Source organism: Geospiza fortis, unplaced genomic scaffold, assembly GCF_000277835.1.
Source record: "Geospiza fortis unplaced genomic scaffold, GeoFor_1.0 scaffold54, whole genome shotgun sequence".
Taxonomy (NCBI): domain Eukaryota; kingdom Metazoa; phylum Chordata; class Aves; order Passeriformes; family Thraupidae; genus Geospiza; species Geospiza fortis.
In genome coordinates this window covers 11,628,565-11,653,816 of record NW_005054301.1, presented here as the reverse complement: position 1 = coordinate 11,653,816, position 25,252 = coordinate 11,628,565, and the positions used below count along the sequence as shown (strand labels likewise).

The 25,252-nt window shown below is 32.6% G+C and overlaps 1 protein-coding gene across 6 annotated transcripts in view; it reads right to left on the bottom strand.

The window, feature by feature from the left end:
* The window catches only part of NOVA1 (NOVA alternative splicing regulator 1), a 136,761-nt gene that overhangs the window by 77,523 nt on the left and 33,986 nt on the right, over window positions 1-25,252 (bottom strand). Inside the window, exons 2-3 of one of the 6 annotated variants that reach the window (XM_031065078.1) lie at window positions 9,936-10,020; window positions 9,204-9,274 (exon numbers count right to left, since the gene is read on the bottom strand). The exons of 3 other annotated variants lie outside the window; for them this stretch is intronic. Coding sequence is in view for 2 of the 3 variants with exons in the window: in XM_031065069.1 (XP_030920929.1) it covers window positions 9,204-9,312 (109 nt within the window). In the remaining variant the exon portion in view is untranslated. Of the gene's footprint in view, window positions 1-9,203; window positions 10,021-25,252 lie in introns of those variants that run through there. 2 more of the 6 variants (XM_031065069.1, XM_031065065.1) reach the window with 2 other exon arrangements.

Below are 25,252 nucleotides of genomic sequence, written 5' to 3'. Positions count from 1 at the left end.
GCCGTTAAGCTTATGAAGTACCTGCCCTTAAGAGGGAAGTTGAGGCAACTCGGCCTCTTTCATCAAGACTGGAGAACAGGCAATCCTTCCTTCAGAAGGACCCCAAAACAGGTCCTTAATAACTATAAAGTTATAAAGAAGATTAACTTAAGCTCTTTCCAGTGATTTATGGTGGGAGGACAACATTGAAACAAGAGGTTCTAATTAGACTTAAGGAAAAACCTTTCCCTCAGGAGGACTCTCTTGCATTAGAAAATGTTGCAGAAAAGCTGCACAGTAAGATAAAGCCATCAGCAATATTGTCTGCCTGCACAGCTGACCCTGCCTGTAGAAAGAATTTGGACCAGAGATCTTCTGATACCCCTCCCAAACTGAATCACTCTATAAATTGGGTTCAGAGTTTGCTTAATTTATTGTATTTATTTTTTTTGTTGCATGGATTTAGTTTTTTGTGCCATCATCCCCACTTTTTCTAAAGGAAATTCAGTGTACTGCAGCAGTCTTTCTTGCCATATTCTGATAAAACCTCTCCCTTCTCTAGAGGGCAAAGGTCTTTCTCATAGCATCTATACAAATGTGATTTGTGAAAGTGAAACTGATTATTACCAGGAACTCAGGCTATCAATCTTCCTTTTTTTAGCTGTGCAAATATAATGTTGAAAGTCATCCACGAATAATTCTTAATGTTTTGACATCTCCTGGTTTTCAGATTATTGCTGTGAAGAAGGACTTATATATCAATACAAAGGCATTTAATCAGATGACAGATAAAACTCAGTTGTAGACAAGTGCAAGGTGAATCCTTGAATCTAAGTTACTTCTAAGGCAACACATTATAAATAAATTGTAACTTTTTGGATAACAAACCTGGTTGTCAGTGTCAATGAAGTATTTTTTATGTGAAAATACAGTATAAAGAAACATTGGCAGACCAGGTATTAGACAAAATAGAATATGCTAAACTGCATGCTATTGCCCCAGTGCAAAGTTTTATTTTGGCAAATTTGTCATAATACACAATACTAAAAAAGTAAAAAGCCTTAATACTTAGAAGAGTCCAGAAACAAGTTACAACAAGCTACAGCTACAACAGCATAATAAAAAGGTATAAAAATCATCAGGACTAGAAGCCAAACAAGTTTTCTAATTAGCATTATAATTAGTATTAGAATCAGTCAATAAATCACATGGTTTTAAAAAAAAAAGAAAAAAAATCAGTAAAAATTTTATGCAAACAATAAAATAACAATAATTGTCTTGTTGGAAAAAAGTATTTTAAAAGGTTATTATATTAGCTATACCAAATACTATAAAAAGAGTATTTACCCTTCAGCACAAAAGAAATCTTTAATTTTACAGGTTTTATGATGTAATATAAATGTGTTTCTGTACTTTCTTTCAGTATTTAGATTAAAAAATTAAAATTTTTAAGGGAAGTTTACTTTGAAATTATATTTTCTAGATTGTTTCAAGCAGCTTTTGTAGAATAATTACCAGGAAAGGTGAGATCATAAAAATAAATACAATACCTATTAAAATGATTCTAGGAAAGACTGCAAGATTACTCAGTAAAAACTCTCAGGGAATTTTGTCAGATTTTAATGGAATCTGCACTGTAGTGGTAACAATGTAAGAATCATGCAAGATATACTAAAACATGAAACATTTCTGACTACAGACTTTCATAGTATGTAGCAGTAACAAAAATTAGAAGACAAAGATGCTCCACCATGTAGATATATGAAGAATATTTCATACAGTTCTGAATATATATGTTCTAAATTATTTTCTACATGTTCTAAATTATTTCCTAAAATTTGAAGGTTCAATGATGTAATGGTAATTACTATGTCCTTTCTAAACAGTTTCCAAAAATGTCCTTTCCAAAAGCTTATTTGGAAACAAAACTGCTACAGAATAAGAAGAAAAGCCTTTGCATGGAAGAATTAATGAATTAAAGAGGGAAAAGCTCAACTATCCATTCTCACAACAGAGAGAGATCATGTAGAGTGTTATATGTAGTCAAAAATCTGGAAAATGGGAGCAGACATCAGTGCTGAAGATTCAATCAATTTGATGATGGTTGTTAAGCAATGAAGACATATGTTATAGTGAAGAACCACAGAAGGATCTCAGAATGAAGTGACTGTGTAAAAGAATAGCAAATGCCATTCCATGTACACAAATGTGATATACAAATGAGAGAAAGCAATTCTAACTTCACACAGGAAAAAAATGGACTCAGAACTGTCCATTATTTCACCCATTCAAATGTAAAATTCCAGACTATGATATAAGAAAAAGTTGACTCAGTTTTAACAGCAAAAGAGAAAATCAAATGTTAAGAATCTCTAAGGAAGGAATTTAAACCAGAAAAGGGTGTGAGAAGACATATGATGACACAAATGTGTGTTTGTATGTCACAGCTGTCTTCAATTGCGGTCCCTCCCTTTGCCTCCAGATGAAGCATTACAACTAAAAAATATTCAGAAGACACAATTAAAGCCATAGGCTGTCTTCTAATACAAGGACTAATGTAAGATCACACTTCTCAAAATCTGGAAATTACTTGTGCTAAACATCAAATATCTGCAAAATCATGAAGGCAGAGGAAACACAGACTGAGTCATCCTCTCTTTAATACAGGAAGTTTCATGGAGAAAGTTGAAAAATGCATTAAAGGGGATGTTGGCTCTTTTGCAAGTGCTCATTAGTCACCTTTGTATACTTTCAAAGTATTCTTTGTATACTTCACTTTCTCAGGATTGGACTTGCAATTGGTATACTTCTGAAGGGGAAAATCTTCAACAACTCATACTAATGCTGAGGACTTTAATCAGAGATTTCAGCAGAACACAATTTGTTTATGTATTCACCTTTACTGCCACATATGCAATAAATACAGATATTCAAGTTCAACACATGGTAAGGTCCTTCCTGAATACTGAGCTTTCTTCCTTAGGGAAAGTGGAAATCATTATCCAGCCTGAGTAAGCCATTATTGAAATACAATTTTTATTTTACACATTGTCAGACCTTGTGTTAAAAGCATAACTCAACACATGAAGTGTAATTTAAGGAATAATTATTCCGAACATCAGATTTCATTAATCAGAACAAGGTCATTGCAAAATTGATCAGGACAGACATTATGTCTTCTAAGTCATTACACAAGAAGATAGAATTGAGGAATCAAGATACATCTCTGTAACAGATGACAGAGAATGTAAAGTATGAATGCAGAGAACCTGAGTGCCATTCCACTTACACAGGTCAGACAGAGTCTCGCTTTTCATTTGGCTAGCAAGAACTTTTTAAGCTACCCTGACTTTGAAGGAAGTTCTTCCTATGTGAGTGTATTTTAAAATATAAATAAGTCTAATACATCAAGAAAACAAAATAGGATACAATTGTCAGTGAAAGAAGGAGATTTTTAAGAAGTTGATGTTATGTTAGCAGACAGGCAAACTACACTTGCACAAGTATGATTACACAAAACACAATATGCTGTAACTGCTTGAAGTTAACTAAAAGCAAACCTGTAAAAGGTTTTTAAATGTATTAAATATCCAGCTTAATGACTACAAAGTTAAAAATGTGAATGTAAAAGCAAGGGTCTTGAAAAGAGTTATAGTAAATATATGCTCATATGAAATCCAAAAATGACAATAATTTGTACATAAGAATTAGGTTTTCAGTATTTATACCAAGTACTCTGATTTTGAAAGAAAATCTGAATGTTTTAATAAAAAAGTCTGCACAAAGTTGTATAAATGCACTGCTTATAACAACACTTAAAATACTCTACTCTATTTACAGCTACTAATTTACCAAAGTACTGAAAAGAAAGAAAAGAACATCAATTGAAGTACACTCAAAAACATTTCCAATTTACAAGTGACAGAATTTTATAAAATTTTGCATGGAAATACCCATTCCTAGTGGAATTCCCAGTTGAAACAAATCTTTGAGATAATATACAATACTTCACTAAAAGTTAGTAGATTCTTTATTTTCTATATCTAACAGTTTATAAACCCTTTCTTATCAGATTCTGTCATCTATACAAAATACACCCATCCAGTGTTACATAATGATAAAAACATTTGTCTGGTTTATATTAACAATTGTTTACCTTTGCCATCAGGCAGTTTATTTTAGATTTATTTGCTGAAAACAATAAACCTTATGTTGCCAACTACTTCAAAAGCATTTTCCTGTAGTTAACTTTCTTATCTACAGATTAATTTTTGCCTTCTCACACACTCCCCCCTACGTTTCTTGGTTCATTCTTTATGGTCCTGATGCATTGATTGATTTAGCTACAATAAAGAACCTATGAACTCCATAATCTAAACATGTTCACTTCTGTTAAAAGTCTGACAAAACAAGCATTTGGATGTGATTTTTATAGAATAAATATAATTCTATATATCTGTTTTAGTTTTTTGTTATGCAGCACTGGATGCCACGGTCAAGTAAATAAAAAAGATTATTAACTATTCTGTTACTTCACTAATAGTTACTGTAAAAATCTCAGTTCACTAATACTTGGGTGAAACATTAGTGATTAGATTTTAATTCTAAATCTGTTTACATAACCAATTTTGTAGTGATCAGAAATAGAAACGAAGCTAAAAATGACAATAATTTAAAATACCATAATTAAAAGTAATTAAATAAGGTTTCACCTAATTAAATAATAATAAGATACTAGGAGGATTTAGCAATAGAAAATCTTTATAATTTTTATATATTAAAATATTTCACAAACTATGGAATTGTTCTTGACCAACTGACATCTTAATTTTCCATTTTAAATTTTAATGCCTGGTTGAACTATAGGCACAGTAAGACTTCCCAGTGGAGCAAAATCTTCATGTCCACATAGCAAGTATGATTTCTGTGTTCGGGATCTTTAATAAGTTATTTAATAAATAGAATTCTTGTTGTCTCTTATTTCAGTCGGTCCTGAAGTAACCGCCAGCTGAGAAACCATCCTAGCCTGGTCTTCCTGAAGAGACTTGCTCAATAAATATCAACAAATTAAGCCTTATTGAAAGCCTTATCAAAGAAATATTGTTCAGAGTATAATTAGTTTAAGAATAAGTACCTTTTATAATTAATTGATAACTTGTGTATGAGCACAAATTTGGCACGGAATTTTTCTTTTTTTGAATGATTGAGTCTTTAAAGTCATACTTGGCTTTCAGGAATGACAGGTAGAAAGCCAACTTCAAAAAACAGAGCCTCTATTGAAACCTGATGAAGTAATTTCACAATGCCACCTGTCAGGATAGTGCTCCCCTAGTACTTCAAATATTATGAAGTGGGATGAACAAAGGCATTAGAAAGGAAGAACTCTTTCAGTTAAACCACAATGATTGTCAGTTAAACACATATGATTAACATCCCACACTGCATCATACCAACTAGACTGTTAGAAAAGTTCTTAAGATACTAAGATATTATCTAAAAGTAGTATTCTAAAGACAGAATGTTTCTACTAAGACATTTCCATGTGTACTTTCCTCTAATTTCAAGAAAAGTGCTAACTGGTATCAACTAGTCACAAGTTCACAGAGCAGACACATTTAACTCATATTAAAAACATCGGTCCCCTAATGTCCAGGCCTCTTTCTTCTAATGAAAAAAAAAAAGAAAAAAAAAAAAAAAAGGGAATTTTAAAAAGTATCTCTTTGAAAGTAAAAGACGTTAGTTTTAAATTTCAAAATGCATAAATTTCTGAATTATAAGGTTTATTTTTACATAATTTTTAAACAGACTTAAGCTAAAATTATTTGATCTCACATTTAGAATAGATGGCCCTAATCTTTCATTGCAATCTACTATAATGTGATACACACAGGGCAGTTTATTTTTAAATGCAACCTACAATTTAGTTCAATACATATACATATTCATTAAGCCTGATCAATCTAATCAAAGATGTCCTTGAAGGTATTCTCAAGGAAGACATTAAATCAGCATAAAATAGCTATTATAAGCCACACAGCAGAAGGAAAAAGAGGTTACTATATATTGAAACACTTCAGCAATATGAAAACTCAAAGTTTCTACACTTCTAGAAACTATTCTACATATCATGACCTTGCAAACTAAACAGTAATGTATGAAAATACAAAACAGAAACTATATATACATACCTGATATTCAGATACAGATTTGTTTCTGCACTAGCCTGAAGTATTTTACTAACAAAGGTAGAAACTGCTTTCATTATTATGACTAATACATTAAACAAATAAAAACCAAAACATCCAAATGTGAGAATTTTCATCAATTATAGAGAAGAAGATTAAGAATCTGATGTTATGTGCTGAATAGGTATTTTCATAATTTTATTACATGGCAGTTATTAATGCACAAAATTCAAAGTCCACATAGCATAGCTTTCAGAAGAGTAACATACTTCTGGTTCGTCAGCAGCAGCACCTTAGAAAAGTAATAAAATACATCAAGTGCTTCCCGTGCATTTAAACATTCTATTATACAAGCACAATATAACAATATTTAATTTAAATACATCAAGGAATCCTTATTAAATCTTCTACACAATTAGAGCAACAGGAAAAAAATTCTGCAAATGGTAAAAAAAATTTTTTTGTACCAATAATATCATCCTTCAATTTTACTGGTGAATTTAAGAACTTTATTCTAGCTTAATGTTGATTTTATAAATAGCTGCTGATATTCATATCAAGATTCCTTCCTCTTCCCTCTTACTTTTCTCACCACTGAACATCGTGGCAGCAGATACTAATGGAAACATGTTGACCTATGCTCTAGAAGAAAAAGAGATGGAAGAAAGCGTTTAAAGCAGTAAGAGAAAAGTATCAGCGTTTAAAGCAAAAGTGAACACATATACATAATGACAGAAATTATTCAGATATTTCAATCCCTTTTTGTTCTCATGTTTTTGCAATTACTCCTTAAAAATGAGGAAAGGGAAAATGGCATTAACTCATAATCCATAAGGTACAGCATATGTCTGGCTATAATCTTTGGCATTTAAAACTTGACAATCAAGACAGATTCTATTAAAAGAACTGGAAAGGAATACAACAGCTCAAATGTTTCTAAGAAGGCTTTCTTCATGCAAGGGATCACACATGATTTGGGGAAATTATAATTATTAACAAAAGGGGTGAGTTCAACATGGTAAAATTCCTTCTAGGTAAAGGAATTCAAGTATAGAAAACTGATGAGGAGGGACAACATTTTGCATTTGACAAGATATAGAGTTAGAAAGCAATTAAATTCAAGTGGTGTGATCAGAGAAATTTTTTAGACAAATGACTATGAAAGTGGCTTTTTGGAGAAATGAAAGCTAAGGACCTAGATAAGACTTTGGTAACCTGCAAAGAAGAACAAGCATTTGAAGATTTTATAAACAAAGAGCAAAGTTTAGATGCATGCAATCTAAAATGTCATAGATTGGCTATGCAATTTGACAGACAAATTATAGTCTTGAAAAGAAAGGGTATGTTGTCCACAGTAACCAAAAATGAGTAAGAAGGAAGGGTCTGTGAAGAGAGCTGGGATCAGTTTTCAAATTACTCATTCAAATTCTAAGTAGACTATCTATAGGATAACCACAGTCAAGACAAGGTGTTCTAGGAATCACAGACAGGAACACTAGATATGTGCATCATCGCGAGAAACAAAAAATATACTCCTGACCAAATCTGTGTGTAAGATCATGTATATCAATGAAGAATATTAGGAAGCAAATCTCTGGCACACAGATTAAAGTGAGATGATGGCAGGCAACCTACCAAATAATGAGATATATGAAGACAAAGTCACAAATGGACGACAGTTTCTTGTAGTTGATCATGACTACAGAGCCAGACTCAGTAATTGAAATGAGTGTGAAAAAACTGTGTACATATGTAGTTCAGGAGGAACAGATAAAGGGAGCAAAATAGTAGAGTCATACAATTTTAACAAGAGGAAATCACTAACTAATAGAACAAAATCTGGAATGAATGAGTTTCAAAGCAAAGGAAGACACGACTAACTCATATTGGTATATAGCATATACCCAATTGGGTATATGGGATTACTTCATACAAAATGCATCAAAAATGCAGAAAAAATACAGGCTTATGCTTGCCAAACACAAAACACTCTATTTCTGGGGATTACAGATAGGAGAAAAAAAATGCACTGATATCTTCCATCTGACATTGCATTTATGATTTGGCAGAGAGGTCAACAGAAGTTTATACAGCTGGCCACAGCTCTTCTTGCTCCTCTTAATTAATGAATCATCTACAAATCCTAACTACCTAAAAAAACCCCCAAAACCAGGAGTATAAAACAGTTCTCTAATTAAAAGATAATCTTTTTGTTACATATATGTTTTTTGTAAATATATGATGAAAATCTAATCTTAATTTTTTCACACTTTGGATGGTTTTACAGAATAAGACTGCTATTATATCTGAAAATATGAATTTTGTTAGTGTCAGTCCTGACCTTTGTCAATACCCAGAAAAATAAAATTTAAAAAAAAAAATGTTTGGGCTCTTTGACATTATAGAGTAGAGAAAAAAAGAAAGTACTTTCCTTCAAACTACAGTGTTTGAAAAGTAGTCATAAATTGGAGCAAGGTAGCAAACTCAAGCAAAAGAAAACCAAACTTTTAAAATCTTGTTATATATCAAAATTTATATATATATATATTGAAGTAAATAGCCAATTCCCCTTTTTCTTTCCTTTTCATGTTCCTGGTTTTTTTATTTGTTTCTTTTGGGTTTTTTGGTTTTGATTTTTTTTTTTGCAAGGGCACTTATTTTTCCCCCTTCTAATGTGCTGCCTGTATTATTGTCAGAAATATTCATTAGAGTGGAAGGAGCTGAGACTTATTTTTAATTGTTGAATCCCATGTTAGCCAGTGAAATGTAGGATTATAAAATAGCAGGCCTTACTAAAAAGGAAAAATAATTTTATTAAGAAACCCATAAGCCTTCATATAATGCAATATGGTAAATCTATAGTTCTGAACTATCACTCTATCAGATGTGCACTAACACTCATGAAAGCCTATTTAATCTGCTAAATGTATTTTAATGTGGTTACTGATATGAACAAAAGTGGCATAAAAAATGAAGAAATTAGACTGTAAACTGTGAAAAACAGAAGAGGATGATGTAATATTAGAAGTAATTTCTCACAAGAATCCTGTGCTGAATTAGAGCAACTTTCCAGCGATATGGCATTTCCTTCCTGTGCCACTCCATACTCCCTGAAAATATATAAAACGGAATGGGTTTTACAGTACATGGAGTCACGTTAATGTCAGTTACTCTCTAGGCTTTATGATTCCTTAAGGACATACCACCAAAAAAAAAATCTTATTCCACAAAAGAATTTAGTTTTTGTACTGCAGACAAACGTGATGCTGATAAGATACGGTCAACGAATGCACTGGAACAACTGTCTGCAGCTCACCCTGCACTGAAACACTTTTCAAAAACATCACACTTTTAAGAATCACACTAAAACCAGAATTTCTATTTTTTTTTTTTTTACATTCAATGAGACACAAAATGCTCCAAAACTTGATTTTAGAGCAACCAAACTTACAAGTCCATGTAACAAAATTTTGGCCTGGTTTAAAACAATTGGTTACCATTGACTTCAGAAACCTATTTTTCTAGTGAAACACTATGAAAACACTAGAACTGCATACCACAGGCAGTTTTTCAGGAAGCAACCTGCAAACAACTCCAAAGTAAGGAATAGGTTCTCCTTACTCTTACCTAAAGAGCAAAAAACTGCAAATGTATCCACAGAACACCTAAGAATAGTTGGCAGAAATTTGAAAAATATATCTAATGTCCAAATTCAACATTTTAGTATTTTTGTGTACCAATTTGGACTACAGAGACTTTAAGTATCAGTACCTTTACAGGATGGGAATTACAGCTGCCTGACGCACTCTCCTTCCCAGCAGTATCAGCCAAAGCTCACATTTCCAGTCTGTGATATCTGGTAAAAAATTGAATGGAATGCCATGTCACTGCTCTGCAGATTTCTGAAACTGAAGTATCTGCTTTTTTTTGCCTATGTAATGACTATAAGACGTCATGTGCTGGCTTTTCTTTAACAAGCATATCTGATTTGAACTAGTTCTCTCATTTCTAAAAGAGCCATGGTTTTTAGGACTGTATGGACTAATACTCTTTGCAGCTCATTTTGAAAACTAGTGAATATCAGAAAAACTCTAACGCTGTGTTCAGTTGTTAGAAGAAAAAGTGCCACCTTTGTTTTTAATATTCTTGCTAGAGATAAATGAACACTTCTTTAATGTCCAATGCATTCTTGATTTAGATAAATGCTGCCAAAGGCATCTGATTTTTTTCATCTTAATAATTGTTCATACACTAAAATAAAGTGATATAGAAGATTTATACCAAAGGAAATTAGGAGAAATTAAAACAGAGCTGCCATGGGTGGACTTCAAGGTAAAATTCAATTTCACAATGGAAAATGGTCCTTTAATAGCAGAAGTCCTACAGTATATCTTTGAAAATATAGGAAATAGAAATTAGAACTTTTAGATTTGTACCTATGATCTTGATTCTTATGTACAAATTAAACACTACATATACCCTAAAGAATATTTATAATATAAAGCTCATAGAGCTTTAACTATGTGCTTTGGAACCTTTGATTTGGTTCAAGCACTTTTGATTTTAGTTCACTTTTGTAATATATAGGGACAGAAAAAAATTGTGGTTGTTCAAAATACTTGTAATACAATTTTGCAGAAAAGCAAAATACAGAAATTTTATTGTTTCAAAGTTTTTTGGTTAATGAAAAAAAGCACTGCATACGTATTGATTACTACATGAACACTCAAATCTTTAAAGGGAAAAACTTAAGAGCTATAGTATCACAATAGGAATTTTCTTGTCAGTACTAGTTATGTTCCAACTAGACTTACAAATGAAAGCACAGACTGCATTTTAGAGTCTAAACAAATCCAAATAGCCTGAGGATTAAAAAGCAGCAAATAATATTTTTCAAAAAGTGAATCACAACTACTTAACACATATATTTGTGCATATATTTTAATTCTGTAAATCTTCTTTTCAAATATGCAATCAGTAACTTCATTAGATGCTTCTTCGAATTTCAAAACTTTGCAAGAGATGGAAACTGCTCAGCCATTAAGTTAAAAAAAAAAAAAACAACCAATTAAAAGCAAGACAAATTGAGCTAGTCATGAGACAAGGAAAATATTCAGAAAAATCATAATTTTTATGTCAAGAAAACAGAATTCTGTGATGGTACTTATTTTTTAGCAAAGCCTGTAGGTAAAATGAAAATATACAGATTGCTATATTTACAGGAGTGGATCAAATTCTAAGGCTGGAAATTTCTTCCAGGAGCAACTTTTGGACAAGAAAGATGTTGACAAAAAAAAGACCTCAAAACAGAAAATAACATGCACATTTTCATTTTAGGTATGATGATACATACGTGGTAATTTAGGTTAGGTATGAGTGGATATATAACATATGCATTTAAGGTGCATAGTAACAGCTTGGTATTATGCCCAGTGTCTTCTCTATATTCAGTTTCAAAAAATTGCTAAGATCACAAATTCCATAATTTTCCTCACCCTTTACCTTAGTTCTTCTGTAAACACACTGAAAATAGGTAGTAGTCTAGATTAATGCCAAAATGCTGATATCTAGACTTCTCTAGAAAATTCAGAACACATTCTAAAATGCAGGTGAAGCTGATGAAGGTGGCACACTATCCAGTGTCAAGTATTTCACTAACCGCATGAAATCGATGTACTATATCAGAAATGGTTACTCATTATATAAATAATACAAGTACTTTTAAAAAAACATGAAAATATTTTAATTGGTTTCAGATCCAATTTAATAGAATACTTTGGATTAATTTATTGACAAGAGAGTCAGGAAAGATAGCTGTAAGTGTCTGGGGTTGCACCATTTTTCTAACATTTTTTTTTCAACATTGATGTGGATATAAATTTAAGATGAAAGTATCAAGGAATGCAAATCTTTCCGTGCATGCAAAATGTGCATTTTAACACACATAAGCACTACTGTACTACAGCTACTCCATTTGGCAAAGAGGAATTAAAACATTTGGGTACTCATTTATTTATTCCAAATACAATTAATGTGATCTAGCAGACAACAGGAAAAATATCTCTCTAGAGAAATTACATCTGTTGCTCCAATGAACACGCTAGAATGCCATAAAAATAATACATTTATATATTCTATGGTAATAATAAAATTATTTTCAACATCTTCCCTGAAATTTCTCTTCTACACATAGATACAAAAAGAAATTCCTTCTACATGTTGTAAGGTTATATATCCATTCCATCATTTTACAAGAGATTGATGGTCTTGTTTTTTATTAGAATTAATTTTAGGCATTAAAAAATTAAAAGTAATCTATTTCTTTTATCTTATAAAGGTTACATAGAAAAAGATAAATATCATCAAAATTAATATATTACCTAGTAATTTTGGTATATTTTCATATTTCCTACTGTTATACAAAGGAGTGAATGTACTTTTGTTGACTATGTACACTGTATTTATAATATACTTTCACAGTATGAAATAATACATCATAATATATCACAGTGCACATCAAATGTAAAAATATTTAAAAGAGGTGATTTGATTCAATTTTTATATACTAAGCATGGTCTTGCAGAAATGAACATTTCTCTATTTTTTTAACTGGCATTGAACACTTTGAAATAGAGGGCTGCTCACCTCTTTGGAAATATTTATCTGAAATAGAGAGAAAAATCTGAGGAGTAGAAGAGATATATAGGCTATACTTCCTTTTATTATTTCACTACTTATTTTTTTATTTTAAGAAAGAATTCAGGGTTGTTTGTACTCTAGTATATGGTATTTCAGTGTAAAGGGGAGCAACAGGTTTTTAAACATTAAAAAAAAGATTTTTAACAAAAAAACCCAACAGCAATCCATCCTAAATGTTAGGCCACCTTTACAGATGCACACTTAAAGAAGTCCTGCCTCTAGGAAGGGTCAATATCTCTACTGAGGATTTAAACAATGTGGGCTTCTTTGTTTAATTCTAAAATTCACTCTAAGAATCTGGTCCACCTAGAAAAATTAACATCAGACAGGGGACGTGAACATGCACTGTTCATTCCTTAAGAACATGCACTGAACATGAAGAACAGAAGGAAGAATCAGAACAAGAATTGGAAGAAAGCAGCACGATGCTGTGTGTAACTGCTATTTTGTTAGAAGAGTGTTAAATGATCATTCTCAAAATCATAATCCTAGGTTAAGTAACCTATCAAAACACAACTGACAGTCTATACTTTGGTATTCCTGAAGTCATATTTTATTTGAATTCCTTAGCACCAACATTGCATTAATGACTTCACATCCAAAGCATTCTTCCTGAGGGTGAGCTTGTTTAACTGAAATTAAGTAAATCATAGAATGTGAATATTCACAGCCATGCAGTTCAAGTGCATTCACCTAATTTTTAAAAGGAAATACAGTCCAAGAAATAACAAGAAAAAACAAGTGTATTTCAAGCATTTTCTACTCATGCTCATTTTTTCCTATGTTTGGTTTGTACATCAGTAATAAAGAAGAGTTGTGCACTATTTCCTGTTTCTCAATTAATAAAACTGAAACAGAAGACAACAAGTGATAGAAGACAAGGCCTGCATACATTATAAATTATTCAGTCTGACAGCTCTTACATATGTGAATAGAAAAAAGAGAGAAAAGCTATTGTAAAGTTATTTGCAGCACTTAATTTCTCCACAACCAAAATGTAACTGAATACAAAATGCTTCACTTCGTGAATAGCCAAAGAAAATTACAACAATGCAAGTGTAAGCACATTCAAAATCTTGCACAAAAATTCCTACTTTTATATATATAAACACACACATATGTGTGCAATTTCATATGCTCTTGGAAAGGCAGTACAGTAAACCTTTTAAAGTAAATTGTATTACACAATTAACTTTCATTACAAAACTAAATAATCTGTATTGTACAAATAAGTAAAACGAAATTAGAAAATTTAGTTATCTTTAGCCAAAAGCAGAAACTTGCACAGTAGAAGGGAGTCTTCAAACACCTGCTGTGTTTTGAAAGCAAAAAGTTACATGAAAAGCAACAAAACAACTAACCTATTCTTCCAGAATCCAAGATGCATTACCAGCATACTTATTTGCAATCCACCTTTGAAAAATAGCCTATGACTTGGCAATAATTTATTTAAAAGGCAGTTTTATTTTACCAGCCCATATAAAAAGGGATCCTAATTAAGACGAGGCACAATACAGAATAGATTTATAATAGCATTGCAAAAATGTGTTTTTAAATATATATTCATAGCAATTTTCCTTTTACTATTACACTGCCTGTCAGTTTTCTGTATTGAGTTGGAAATACTGGTGATTGTATATTTTTGCATTTTTAATCACTAGACTATATATCGAAAATCTGGGAGAAAGCAAACACTAACACCCTTATTCTCCACCACAAAAAATACATTCTAAATACTGGCAAATGAGACATTCAGTTGGAGCCTGAAACTAAAACAAAAGTTGCTTTTTTGTTCTACTACAACATGCTAGTCATGTAACAGTTGCTTTTCACAATAAGAAGAGATTATATTTCAGTTTAGAAAACTATTCTAATAACAAAATCAAGACCCAATGTGCATCCGTAATGTAGCTATCATATGCTTACACAAGAGACAACTTTGCAATATTTAATACCTCTATTCATTGTTAGACCACAAAGCTTTCATCTCCTGCTTTGGCACACAGCAAGACTACACTCAGTAATATATTTCAGAAAGAGAAAGTATATTCAAGTATTCACAGTGCAGAACAAAGTCAGAGAATAAACCTGAGTCCAACTGAAGCAGATGCAACTATAAAGTAAATAGAGAAGTTGCCCACTATAAAGTAGAGTTGTTGCCTAGCCCCAAATGCAGTCTCAGATACAAATTGTCAGAGTGGTAAGAGTAAGACCTTTAAAACCTCATAAGGAAATCCTTGTGTAAGTCAGGGCTCCATGACACAGTCCTCCTCTGCTGCACCAACAACACTGTCTGTCAAAGTACATGTGAAATACTTCATCCCTATTAAATTCACAACTAAGATTAAAAGACATCTATAAAAATTTAGCAAATCAGAGCTAGAACTCCACCCTAAACAGCATATCACTACATATGACAACAGGGTTTAGGAAATGAATAAGCTTTAAGAAGTACAAACACGTGGCTATATAAAAACATTGCTGTATAATGTAAGGATTCATTTGTTGGTTTTGTTGTTCTGGGGTTTTTCTGGTTGTTGTTTTCTTTGGTTTGATTTGGTTTCTAGTGATAGTTAGTGGCTATGTATATACTATTAAAAACATAAGAAACTGTCTGCAATTCACATTACACTAACCCTGGAAGACATACTCCTTTTTGGATGCTGTGGAGAGCCTCTTATTTAGTTAGCTTTGACTGGAGGCTGCTGTTTAAGTGGCATGATAAGCAGAAGACTATTTGACTTTCTTGTCTGAAGTTGCAAAGACATCCAACTCAGATACCTGAAAAATACGTATCTTCAAGTGTGGCAGCTTACACTCAATTTAGCTTACTGGTAGAGAATTTTAAAGAATTTTAAGGAATTTTTAAAAATTGGCTTGATCAAAAGCTGAATATATGGGCTTTTCATAAAGTTGATAAGCATTTAGACAGCTTTAACTATCTCAAGTTCAACAGTAGTATAAATAAAAAATTTCTACACAGGAGATGATGCGTGGAATATGACAGAAATATGGCAAGCTAAAAAACATTTTTATTACACTCCAAAAATCTAATTTGTAAGAAAGTATAGTAACACAGCAAAGCGTGCAAAATAAATTTATTACTGCTTGTAAATTTCTAAAAGGGTAAGAAGCCAAAAATTCAGGTCACCTAGAAAGATTTTATAAACAATATATTTTGATTTTTATATCAATATTTTTGTTTTGATATATTGGTAATTAATTTTGATTTGTTATATCTGGCAAAGGTAATTAAAGACATCATTTTAAAAACCACTCTTTTCTCATCAAATAGGAAGATACCATATTGCTCAGTGTACGTTACCCCACTCAAACGGACTGCTGGATTTTTTTTTCAACATCTTGCAATAAGCAAAATTCACATTAAAAAAATCCAAAACACTTTAAATCAAACCCACTGCACAAGATACTAGAACTAAAAGCCTATAAACATGAAGATACCAGAACTAAACGCATAAAAGCACTGCTAATCTAAAATAAACAGTATGCTGCTCTTTTATGAAATTTAAACTGTGGTGGCTTCAGCTTCTAATGGCTTTATTTTACTTACCATAGTCTACCTTTGATTTTGCTTCTTTTCTTTATTTTGTAACTATACTGCGCATCCATCACAATATAGTTGAAAGCTTTGAGAGTTCTTGATCTTCTATTATTTCTACTAGCCTCAAAAACTAAGCCAAATTCTGTTCACTAAAACTAAGTTCAATAATCTATTACATTGTAAATTTGGACCATCAGTCTATCATTAGTAGATAAAACTGATCATGTTGGAGTTCAAGCTGAAGTAGCTCATGCTTCAAACACTGTGAAGATTTAATTATCACATATTATTAAATGTTATCTAAAATTGTTTCTTGCAACTGAAAACTACTTATATCTTAATTGGTTTATGTGGCATTTAAATAACTTTCCAATTATGATTTGGTACCCATGTACAATATCCAACTGCTTGTTATTGACTTGAACAGTCATGGCAAATCTCAAGTACCAAATCGCCAATTGGTTATCTGAGACTGAATGCTCACACAACCCAGAAGATGCCATTCCTGTCTAGATTCAAGGGCATTGTCAATGTAGAATAGGAAAATTTAGAATACCTTTAACCATTAACAGTACTTGTCAAGAAAAGCATGGAGCTCTTTAGATCTCCAGGTTACAAAGAGTGAGTAATGTCAAAGAATGAATCAGAGATGGGCTGCTAAGTGTATCAGCCAATGATTATACCTAAGATAATTGTCTTTTCACAGAAGTTATTAAAAAAAAATAGAGTCGATCACTAAATACTGTATTACAACCCTCTGAAGGACAACCTTGTCAATATTATTTAATTCCAGAAATAAAAACAAAGCATTTTGAATGAGCCTTTTCTAAGCAGCAATAATTGCTGATTTTGAATGAAAAACAAATGCAGTACCTCAGAAAAAAATATACCTGTAAAACAGATTTTGTTTTGCAACACTGAACTAATTTTTAAGTCAAGAACAAAACTAAAATTTAACTACACAGGATTTTGAAGACACAGATATTGTATTGATTGACATACTCCAGTGTATAAAAGTGCTTATAAAAGTTCCCACAGAAGTGCTTCAAAACAACCTTTTTCAAGTGCTAGAGAGATACCATCAAAAGTGGCCTTTTGTTTAACATAAATTTTTTTTTACACAGCTTGAAATCATGCCAAACCTTCTCTTCCTGCGATATGTAAAATAAGCAACATATAAACACTTTGAAACAGGAAAACATAGTGCAGATGAGCTTTTATCACACCTACTGAGAGTTCAGTAGGAAAAAAATATTCATATGAAATCATATTGGAAACATTTCTTATTTAGACTAAAGACACGCAGAAAGTTTGTCTAATAATTGTTACTATGTGGCTATCCAGTGAACCACATACCCAGAGCTTCACACTGTGAAGTACAAACACTGTCATTCTTCCAAAACAAGAAAACAGAAGAATTTCTTGAGATAACGATGCTTCACTGGAGAAAAGACATCCTCTGTTCTATACAAGGGGTCACCAGTTTTAACAAATCAAACACAAACTTTGTGCAAGTGACGCATACACAGACACCCTAGTTAAAGGACAAGAACATTTGCAAGTGGGAAGACTTAAAAACAAATATAAAATTCTCAAAGCTCCTGCTTGCACCTCTGAAGTCACACCACACACTAACACAGAGCATTTCACACACTTAAACCCATCGTACTTGTTACTGCAATTTACTAAATCTAGGTACCAATAGATTGTTTTCACTAGGCAATGCAGAAGCCTAGCTTTTAACAAATGCAAGTAGCTACAGGCATTTATCCTGATGACACAGCTCTCCAACCTGACTTTACACCATATAAAGAGCCAAACTGAAGGCCACTGCCCTGGTACCCAACCCTTTTGAAATGGTTTTAAGCTGCACATCTCTCTAGTAGTACCTTTCTCCCTGCAAGTGTCAAGCATTCGACCAAGTGTGGCAGACAAAATAAAGCCTCCTGAAAAAATTCCCACACAATTCACTCTTCCTAACAACACATCACAGACTCAAAACTAAAATAAACCAGACTTGACTTGGATAGACATATTTGGATTAAAAGAAGTGCAGCAAAGCTTAGTTTTGTTTGCTTGTTTGGGTTTTTTCCCTTTCAGGAGTTAAGCAAGTGTTCCACAATAACTCAACAGAGAAGAGCTCTAAGTCCTGAAAGCAGTTAAGATAGTAACAAACAAAAAGCCAATGGTACAAGTCTCAATATTTTAGTATTTCAAAACCTAAGATAGTTTATTTTAAAACTAATAATCCTACATTACTTCCTTAGTTACTCCTGAAGCAGAAGGTATTTAGGCTATTTTTGATAGCCTCAAGTAATAATTTCAATCTTGTTTTTATATGGTATTAAATGACTGCAGCAAGATCCAAGACAACAGTAACAACTACTGAGTAAAAAGTATTCTAGATAGTACAAGAGAACTTACAGGGAAGGGATAAGCACAAGTTTCATGGTTTATCCCAGATAAACCTAGATAGAATTTTAAAATTAAGAGACAGGAATTCTATTTATTTATTTATCAGACTACCCCTTCCATGTTATATTAAAACAAGCTTGTTCCAACTCACATCTTCATTTCTTTAAATATCGCAGCCAGTCAGTGAAGTAATTTAGCTCAAAATATGTGGTGATATAAACATCTAAATCAAATATTTTCCCTGAAACGCCAAAGGTGGAAAGTTAAGATGGAGTTATATACCTAGATAAAAATGCTAACATTCAATTTTTCAGGTAATTTTCCAAAAACGAGATATAATGAACTTATTATTTAGGCCTTTAGTATTAAAATACATTTTAACATGACTTTACTGCACTAGCTAATCACAGAGCTTCCAAACAGAGACCATTAACATATTGCTATCAAATCAAAATTATTTCTCAGAACTAATCACTGGCCAAGGCAAAGTGAAGTATACCTTCAACATACCAAAGATTTAATAGACAAAAGCACAATGAGTCAGCCAAAGAAGGCAAGACCTGTTACAACCCCTCTGACCACTCCAGAATCTGCACAAAAAATACAGATTGCTTCAGAAGGACAGACAAGCAAAGGGGCAGTGTGTGGGGAGGAAATGGAAAAGAGAGTTACTCTACAAAATCACCAGTACTATATCTTCCTCTTCCTGCAGAGGTATTAGAAATTATCTTGCACAGGTCCTCTATATCTGTCCTGATCTACCAAGTAGCAGTTCTACTACCTTGGCTATAGGAAGATTTCATCACTGCCTTTATGCTTTGATTTTCTACATTTTCCTTCATCCATCTAACAAAACAGTAGCATTTAATCAACAATAGGATAATAATAAAATATTAATATTGCTAGAACAATTTTTGCATTTAATTCTCTGCCTCTAAAGGAAACAAATTATTTTCCTGTTTTAAGCTGTGTAATAGCTTCTGAAAGTCTCCAGTGGGATTCAATAGCAAGTTTCTTCAAATAGCTTTGCACCTATAGTCCATTTAATTTATAAATAAGCATACAGCACCTTCCCCTGAGGATCAAAACTTTTAACCTAACTTTTGAAGTGATCTGATACTATGCAGACAGTAAGAGGGCTTTAGACCATTTAATTGCTAGACTGGTTTGGATACAATATATTCTGCAGAATACTGTTCAGACTATGTACATGATATATATGATATACATGATTTAACTAAAAAATTACTTTTAATATAATGACTTCTCCTGCATCATCTCATTTTTGTAAATTAATTTTCAGAATGGATACCTGATGCAATAATTGTGTCCTCATTGCCAAGTAAAATTATCAATTATCTTGAACGTATGAACCAATAATAACATCCTAGGTTTTGTAATTACTGAAGACTTTTTTAGAGATGTATCTACAGGGTATTACAAGCCATCTGTTGGGGATGAAAATTACACATGAACAAAAGCACTAACCTGTGCTTTTGTACATACTAAATATGCATATTTTAACCAAAAACATAAAGAAAATGTGCAAGAAAACTTCATCTGATAATTTAAAGATTCATGATCCTTCTACGTATGTGGATCATTTAAAAATGGGAAAAGAGGTAAAACAAAGTTTTTTGCTCATATTCAAAAATTAAAAATACGTGCAACTGATGCACATTCAATAGCAAATCAAAACTCTCAGTGCCTGAAGTGCTATGGAGTTTAACTCCTTAAAAGCATCTTATAAATTATTCTCTAATCTTGGGATTTGATGAATAGTTTCCAGAAAAGAATTAAAAATTTGGCAGTGTAAGAAGTCAGGGTAGCCAGTTCGTTCATGGTCCCAGAAAACATAGAAGAAGTTGGCAGGATCACCTCAGCTCCACTGTGCTCCTAAAAAATATAAAATAGCAGTGTCCACTGGATCATCGGGTCCTTAGCACTCTAGCACTACTTACGGAAAAGATTTTGTTGACAACCATTATGGTGCTTTAAAATATGGAGTAGGACAAATTTGTCAGTAGGCATGACCTCTCCGTTTTATGTTTGGTTCCCTAAATACCTATTAATTATAGGTAAAAAGTGCTTTCCATGGTGACAAACAAATTAGGATCTTACCTCTGGGCATTATAACTTATACAGAAATATTAAAAAAAAAATAAATGTATTTTAAATTTTAAGAAATATGTGGATTCACCTATTTTTTTCAATTTTAATCTAATGAAATTACATTTTAATTGTTAATCTTACATATATACTAGCAACACCTAACTGGAACTAAGGTTAGGAGCCTTCAACAGGCTCATAAAACCTCCCCCATCACAATGCACTCAGTAGTGTATGTCCCTAGATGGTGGCAAATACCAACTTAATAAAAAAAGCAAAGTACTGGCGCCTCATTACTAGTATCTCTATGTGTTAAGTAACCAGGACTTCAAAACATCCATGGTAAACTGTCAGTGGAATTTGGAGATGACACCTGTAGGAAGTCCTACTGGACATGCTGCCTTACACCTGGAATCTCAGCTGGAACTTATCAGTGTTATACAAGTCAAAGATTTCATCAGTAAAATTTGGCTTAGAAAGGAGGCTCGGTAATAAAAATATTAAATCAAATAAAAATACAAGTGAATAATTCTAAACAGCAAAGTCAGAATATTTATCATTCTGTTCCTGCTCAGCTACTGTCATCAAAGCAACAAAAGTGCTTCTGTACGCAGAAGTAAAAAGATTCAATAAACTTGTTATGTAACAGCAGTTTGCTCAGGAAGTCCATCAATATTTCATCTACTCAAAACTGGCCAAATTTTGTTGTGTCATAAAATGAATTTACTTAAGCTTGGACAGATTTTTAAACTAGTATTTAAAATCCATAAAGTTTATAAAAATAGATATATATTTTGCTATGCAACATAGTAATTGCTATATTAACAGCTCCTATTAAAAGCAAAAAAGTACAGGAAAAAAGTTAAAGGAAATACTGCCCTACTCAATAAAACATATATATAATGTTATATCAAGTACAAGTACAAAATTAAAACATTTAAAACAATTTAAAAGGCCCTCGGTGTTGTCCCTGAACAATAGTAAAAAGCAGGTAAATGTGATAATCCAACCTTTTCCAAGTTCAACAACAGAGATACTAAAATGCCACGAATTTTTCAACATGCCAAGTGAGTTCCAGAACAGGCATATTATTTTTTTCATTTCCTTTTCCAGTACCTGTCAGAACATAAATTAGAGGCTACATAACTTAGTCACAATACACTGTGCAACTTTTTTTATCAACTAAAACCTGGTGTATTAGCAGAAAAAAGGGTACACTGCATGGAAGAGCTTCTAAAATGTGCGAAAATCTTTGAACTTTGAAAGGAAAAAAAGCACAACTCCTAAGTCCTCAACAAAACAGAAGAAATTGCTAATCATAAAACAAAAAGATTTAAGAATGAGATGATCATCCATTTTAATTGTACTTGGTATGTAAAGCAATTGAGTTTGATTTTTCAACTTCCACAGGCATCAAACAGCATAAAATCTTCACCCCTTACTACATGAATAACTAACATGTCAAAAGAATAACTGTTCTACCCTATAAAATAATCAGGGCAGTTTAATAGCTTGAGTGGTGCTAAAGTAGGTACAAAACTCTAAGAATGCTCTTCTGCAATAACTTCTCAGGAAAAAAAAATGCAACCAACATTCCAACTGAACAAATAGTGAGTTTTAAATCAATGACAGAGAACTTTACAACATGGAGATTAATTATTAGATTTCCAAAGTTACTCGGCCTTTACTTTAAACAACTGATGGATAACTAGCTGAAACCTGACTGAATAACCCTCCCAGACTATTTTCAGCAACTATTAAAGGGCTCCAGGTTGCTCCTCTTCTTGGACCCAAGTATCGCAGTCCTGGCAAACTGGGTCTAGGTGGCTCCTCTGGAACAGGGTGGGATCAGACAAGATGACCTTCACAGGTCCCTTCCAACCTCAATTACTCTGTGAAGTAAAAACTTCTTGACTTTGTGTTACACTGACCTGCCATACATATATGTAAAACAACTGAGGGTGGGAGATGACTTATCAATACAACCTTTATATGGCACCATTACTCACAACATTTTTTATAATTGGTGTATTGAGGGCTAATAATCAAGGAAAAATACCACATATCTCCAAGACATTCCCTATATCTGTGAAATAGTCTAAAAACTCTGCTCTCATCAACATATGAATGCAGAAATCCAGTGGAAAAAAACTGCCAGTAGGATAGCTTGTCTGCGACAGAAAAAAAATGAAAATGTTTTGTTATCATGCTAGAAAATTATCCAGTGATTGACTACCATAAATGTTTTTGGGAAAAAAAAAACCAAACCAAACAGAAAACAAACAAACAAAAAAAACCCAACACAAAAAAAAAACTTTTAAAAGAACACCAAAAAAAACACCAAACCTCAACCTTTCCACTAAAAATACAAATTCTTCTAGGATAATTCCTTACATTTTCATTATAATTTAGGGCTCATTGTGCCTAAAATCAAATTACTGTATAGTAGATACAAGCCTTCTCTTCTCCAGCATTCATGGCAATGCAAGGAGGGAGGCCAAGATATATAAGAGATTATCTTAAGTGTTTTACTACATTACATAAAGGTGATTAAATTCACCACAGTTCTAAACATGAAAAGACAAATACATATAGACCAAATAAAAATGAGAAAGTTAAGGCTGATAACTTTGAATAGATTTTCAGGATTTTTATACACTGTTTGATTGTGCTAAGACTTATTAATAGGTATATAGAAGGTTTTTTGTTAAATAATTTTAAAACTGAAACATAAAAGTGCTTGAAAAAAAAAATGAAGCAACATTCTGACTTTTGGCCACCCAGAAAAGAGCTGTTTTCCCATTCTAGCTCATTCTAAAAAGTATAACCTAAGAGAAAACAAACGAGATAAAATTATTTAGCGTCAGTGCCATTTCTAACCTGAAAATCAAGCATGCTGCTAACGGTTCAAATCTAGCACACAGGCTGTGCCAGATATAAATCTAGCTGCGTAACCAGCTACACTTGCTTTTAACACGTACAGGCGGCATTTCCAGTTGCTAGGATATTATGTAGTATATTAAGTTACATGTAAACATCCTCACAGAGTTGATATACAGAGCTTGTCATAACATTCAGGGAGAGTAAAAGCTCTGAACATACCACTATGTTCAGAAAATAATTCTGTGTAAGGGTTTGATTTATTCAATATCCACTTTTAGAAACTCCAAACGTGAAAGAAAAAAAAAAACTAACAAACAAACCACCAAACCAAACAACAAAACCAATCTGTGTTTAAAGTAAAGCATTAGATAAGAGAGCCTCCTATTTAGGTAGAGTGTGATTTTCCTTTTACTTCCCCTCTGTTGATGACTGTCCTTTGTATGACTTTTCCCTGAAGATGTAACACAGATACAAGTCTGTCACCACAATTAAATCAAACCGATCACCTGACTTTCTACTGAAGACCAGTACAGATTATTTTCAATTCATCTTATCCATTTCTGAAAACACATAGTTTTTCAGAGTAATATCTAAGTTTCCTTACATAGGGAAGATATATTTGGACTCCCCTCATACACAAGACCTAAACCCTATGAGATTATTACTTCATTTTTTAATTTTAGGGGTTTAGAATTATGAGATTAAATCTTATTTTACCACCTCCTCAATTGACCAAGACTCCTAAATGATGTTCTAATTACCTGAATTAGAACTGTATGTGTTTCTCTATAACCTGTACTAGAAACAGCAAGAAGGCTCTGAAAATTTCCATGAAGCAGCAGTGAGACTGGCTGATTATTCAGCCTCAATCCACTTATTTTGCTTAAACTCTACAAATGGAAGCAGCATATCCAGAGAAACCTGAGACACTCAGTGATGTGCTTGAGCTCCTAAACCAACCATCTATCTAGGCATATCTCAGTTTCACTTAAGGCTTGGACCAGATGCTCACTCTAATTAATCCATTTTCCACCCTCATGGAACAAATTCCCTCAAAGGCCAAATGGGACTATGACCAATGCAATCAGGTTTCCCAATGCACATAATCAAGTAATCAAAACCCCAGAATGTTTTCTGAGTTGTACATTTTACACAAAGCTGTATCACTCACACGCAAACATACTCCACTATAATATAAAGTCCTAAAAGCAGGATAGTACATATCAATTTGCTTAAATCCCGGTCACTAAGAGTTAAGAATACTTTCTAGTAATTGATGAATACCATTTCACCTTTCTGAAGCAAGTGTCTAGCCAATACACTACAACAGTAAAGCTGAAGAATTATTATGTTCTCAGACATTAATCAGCATCTACACAACCTCTTAATTTGATAGCTGCACTTAACCTTATCAATATAT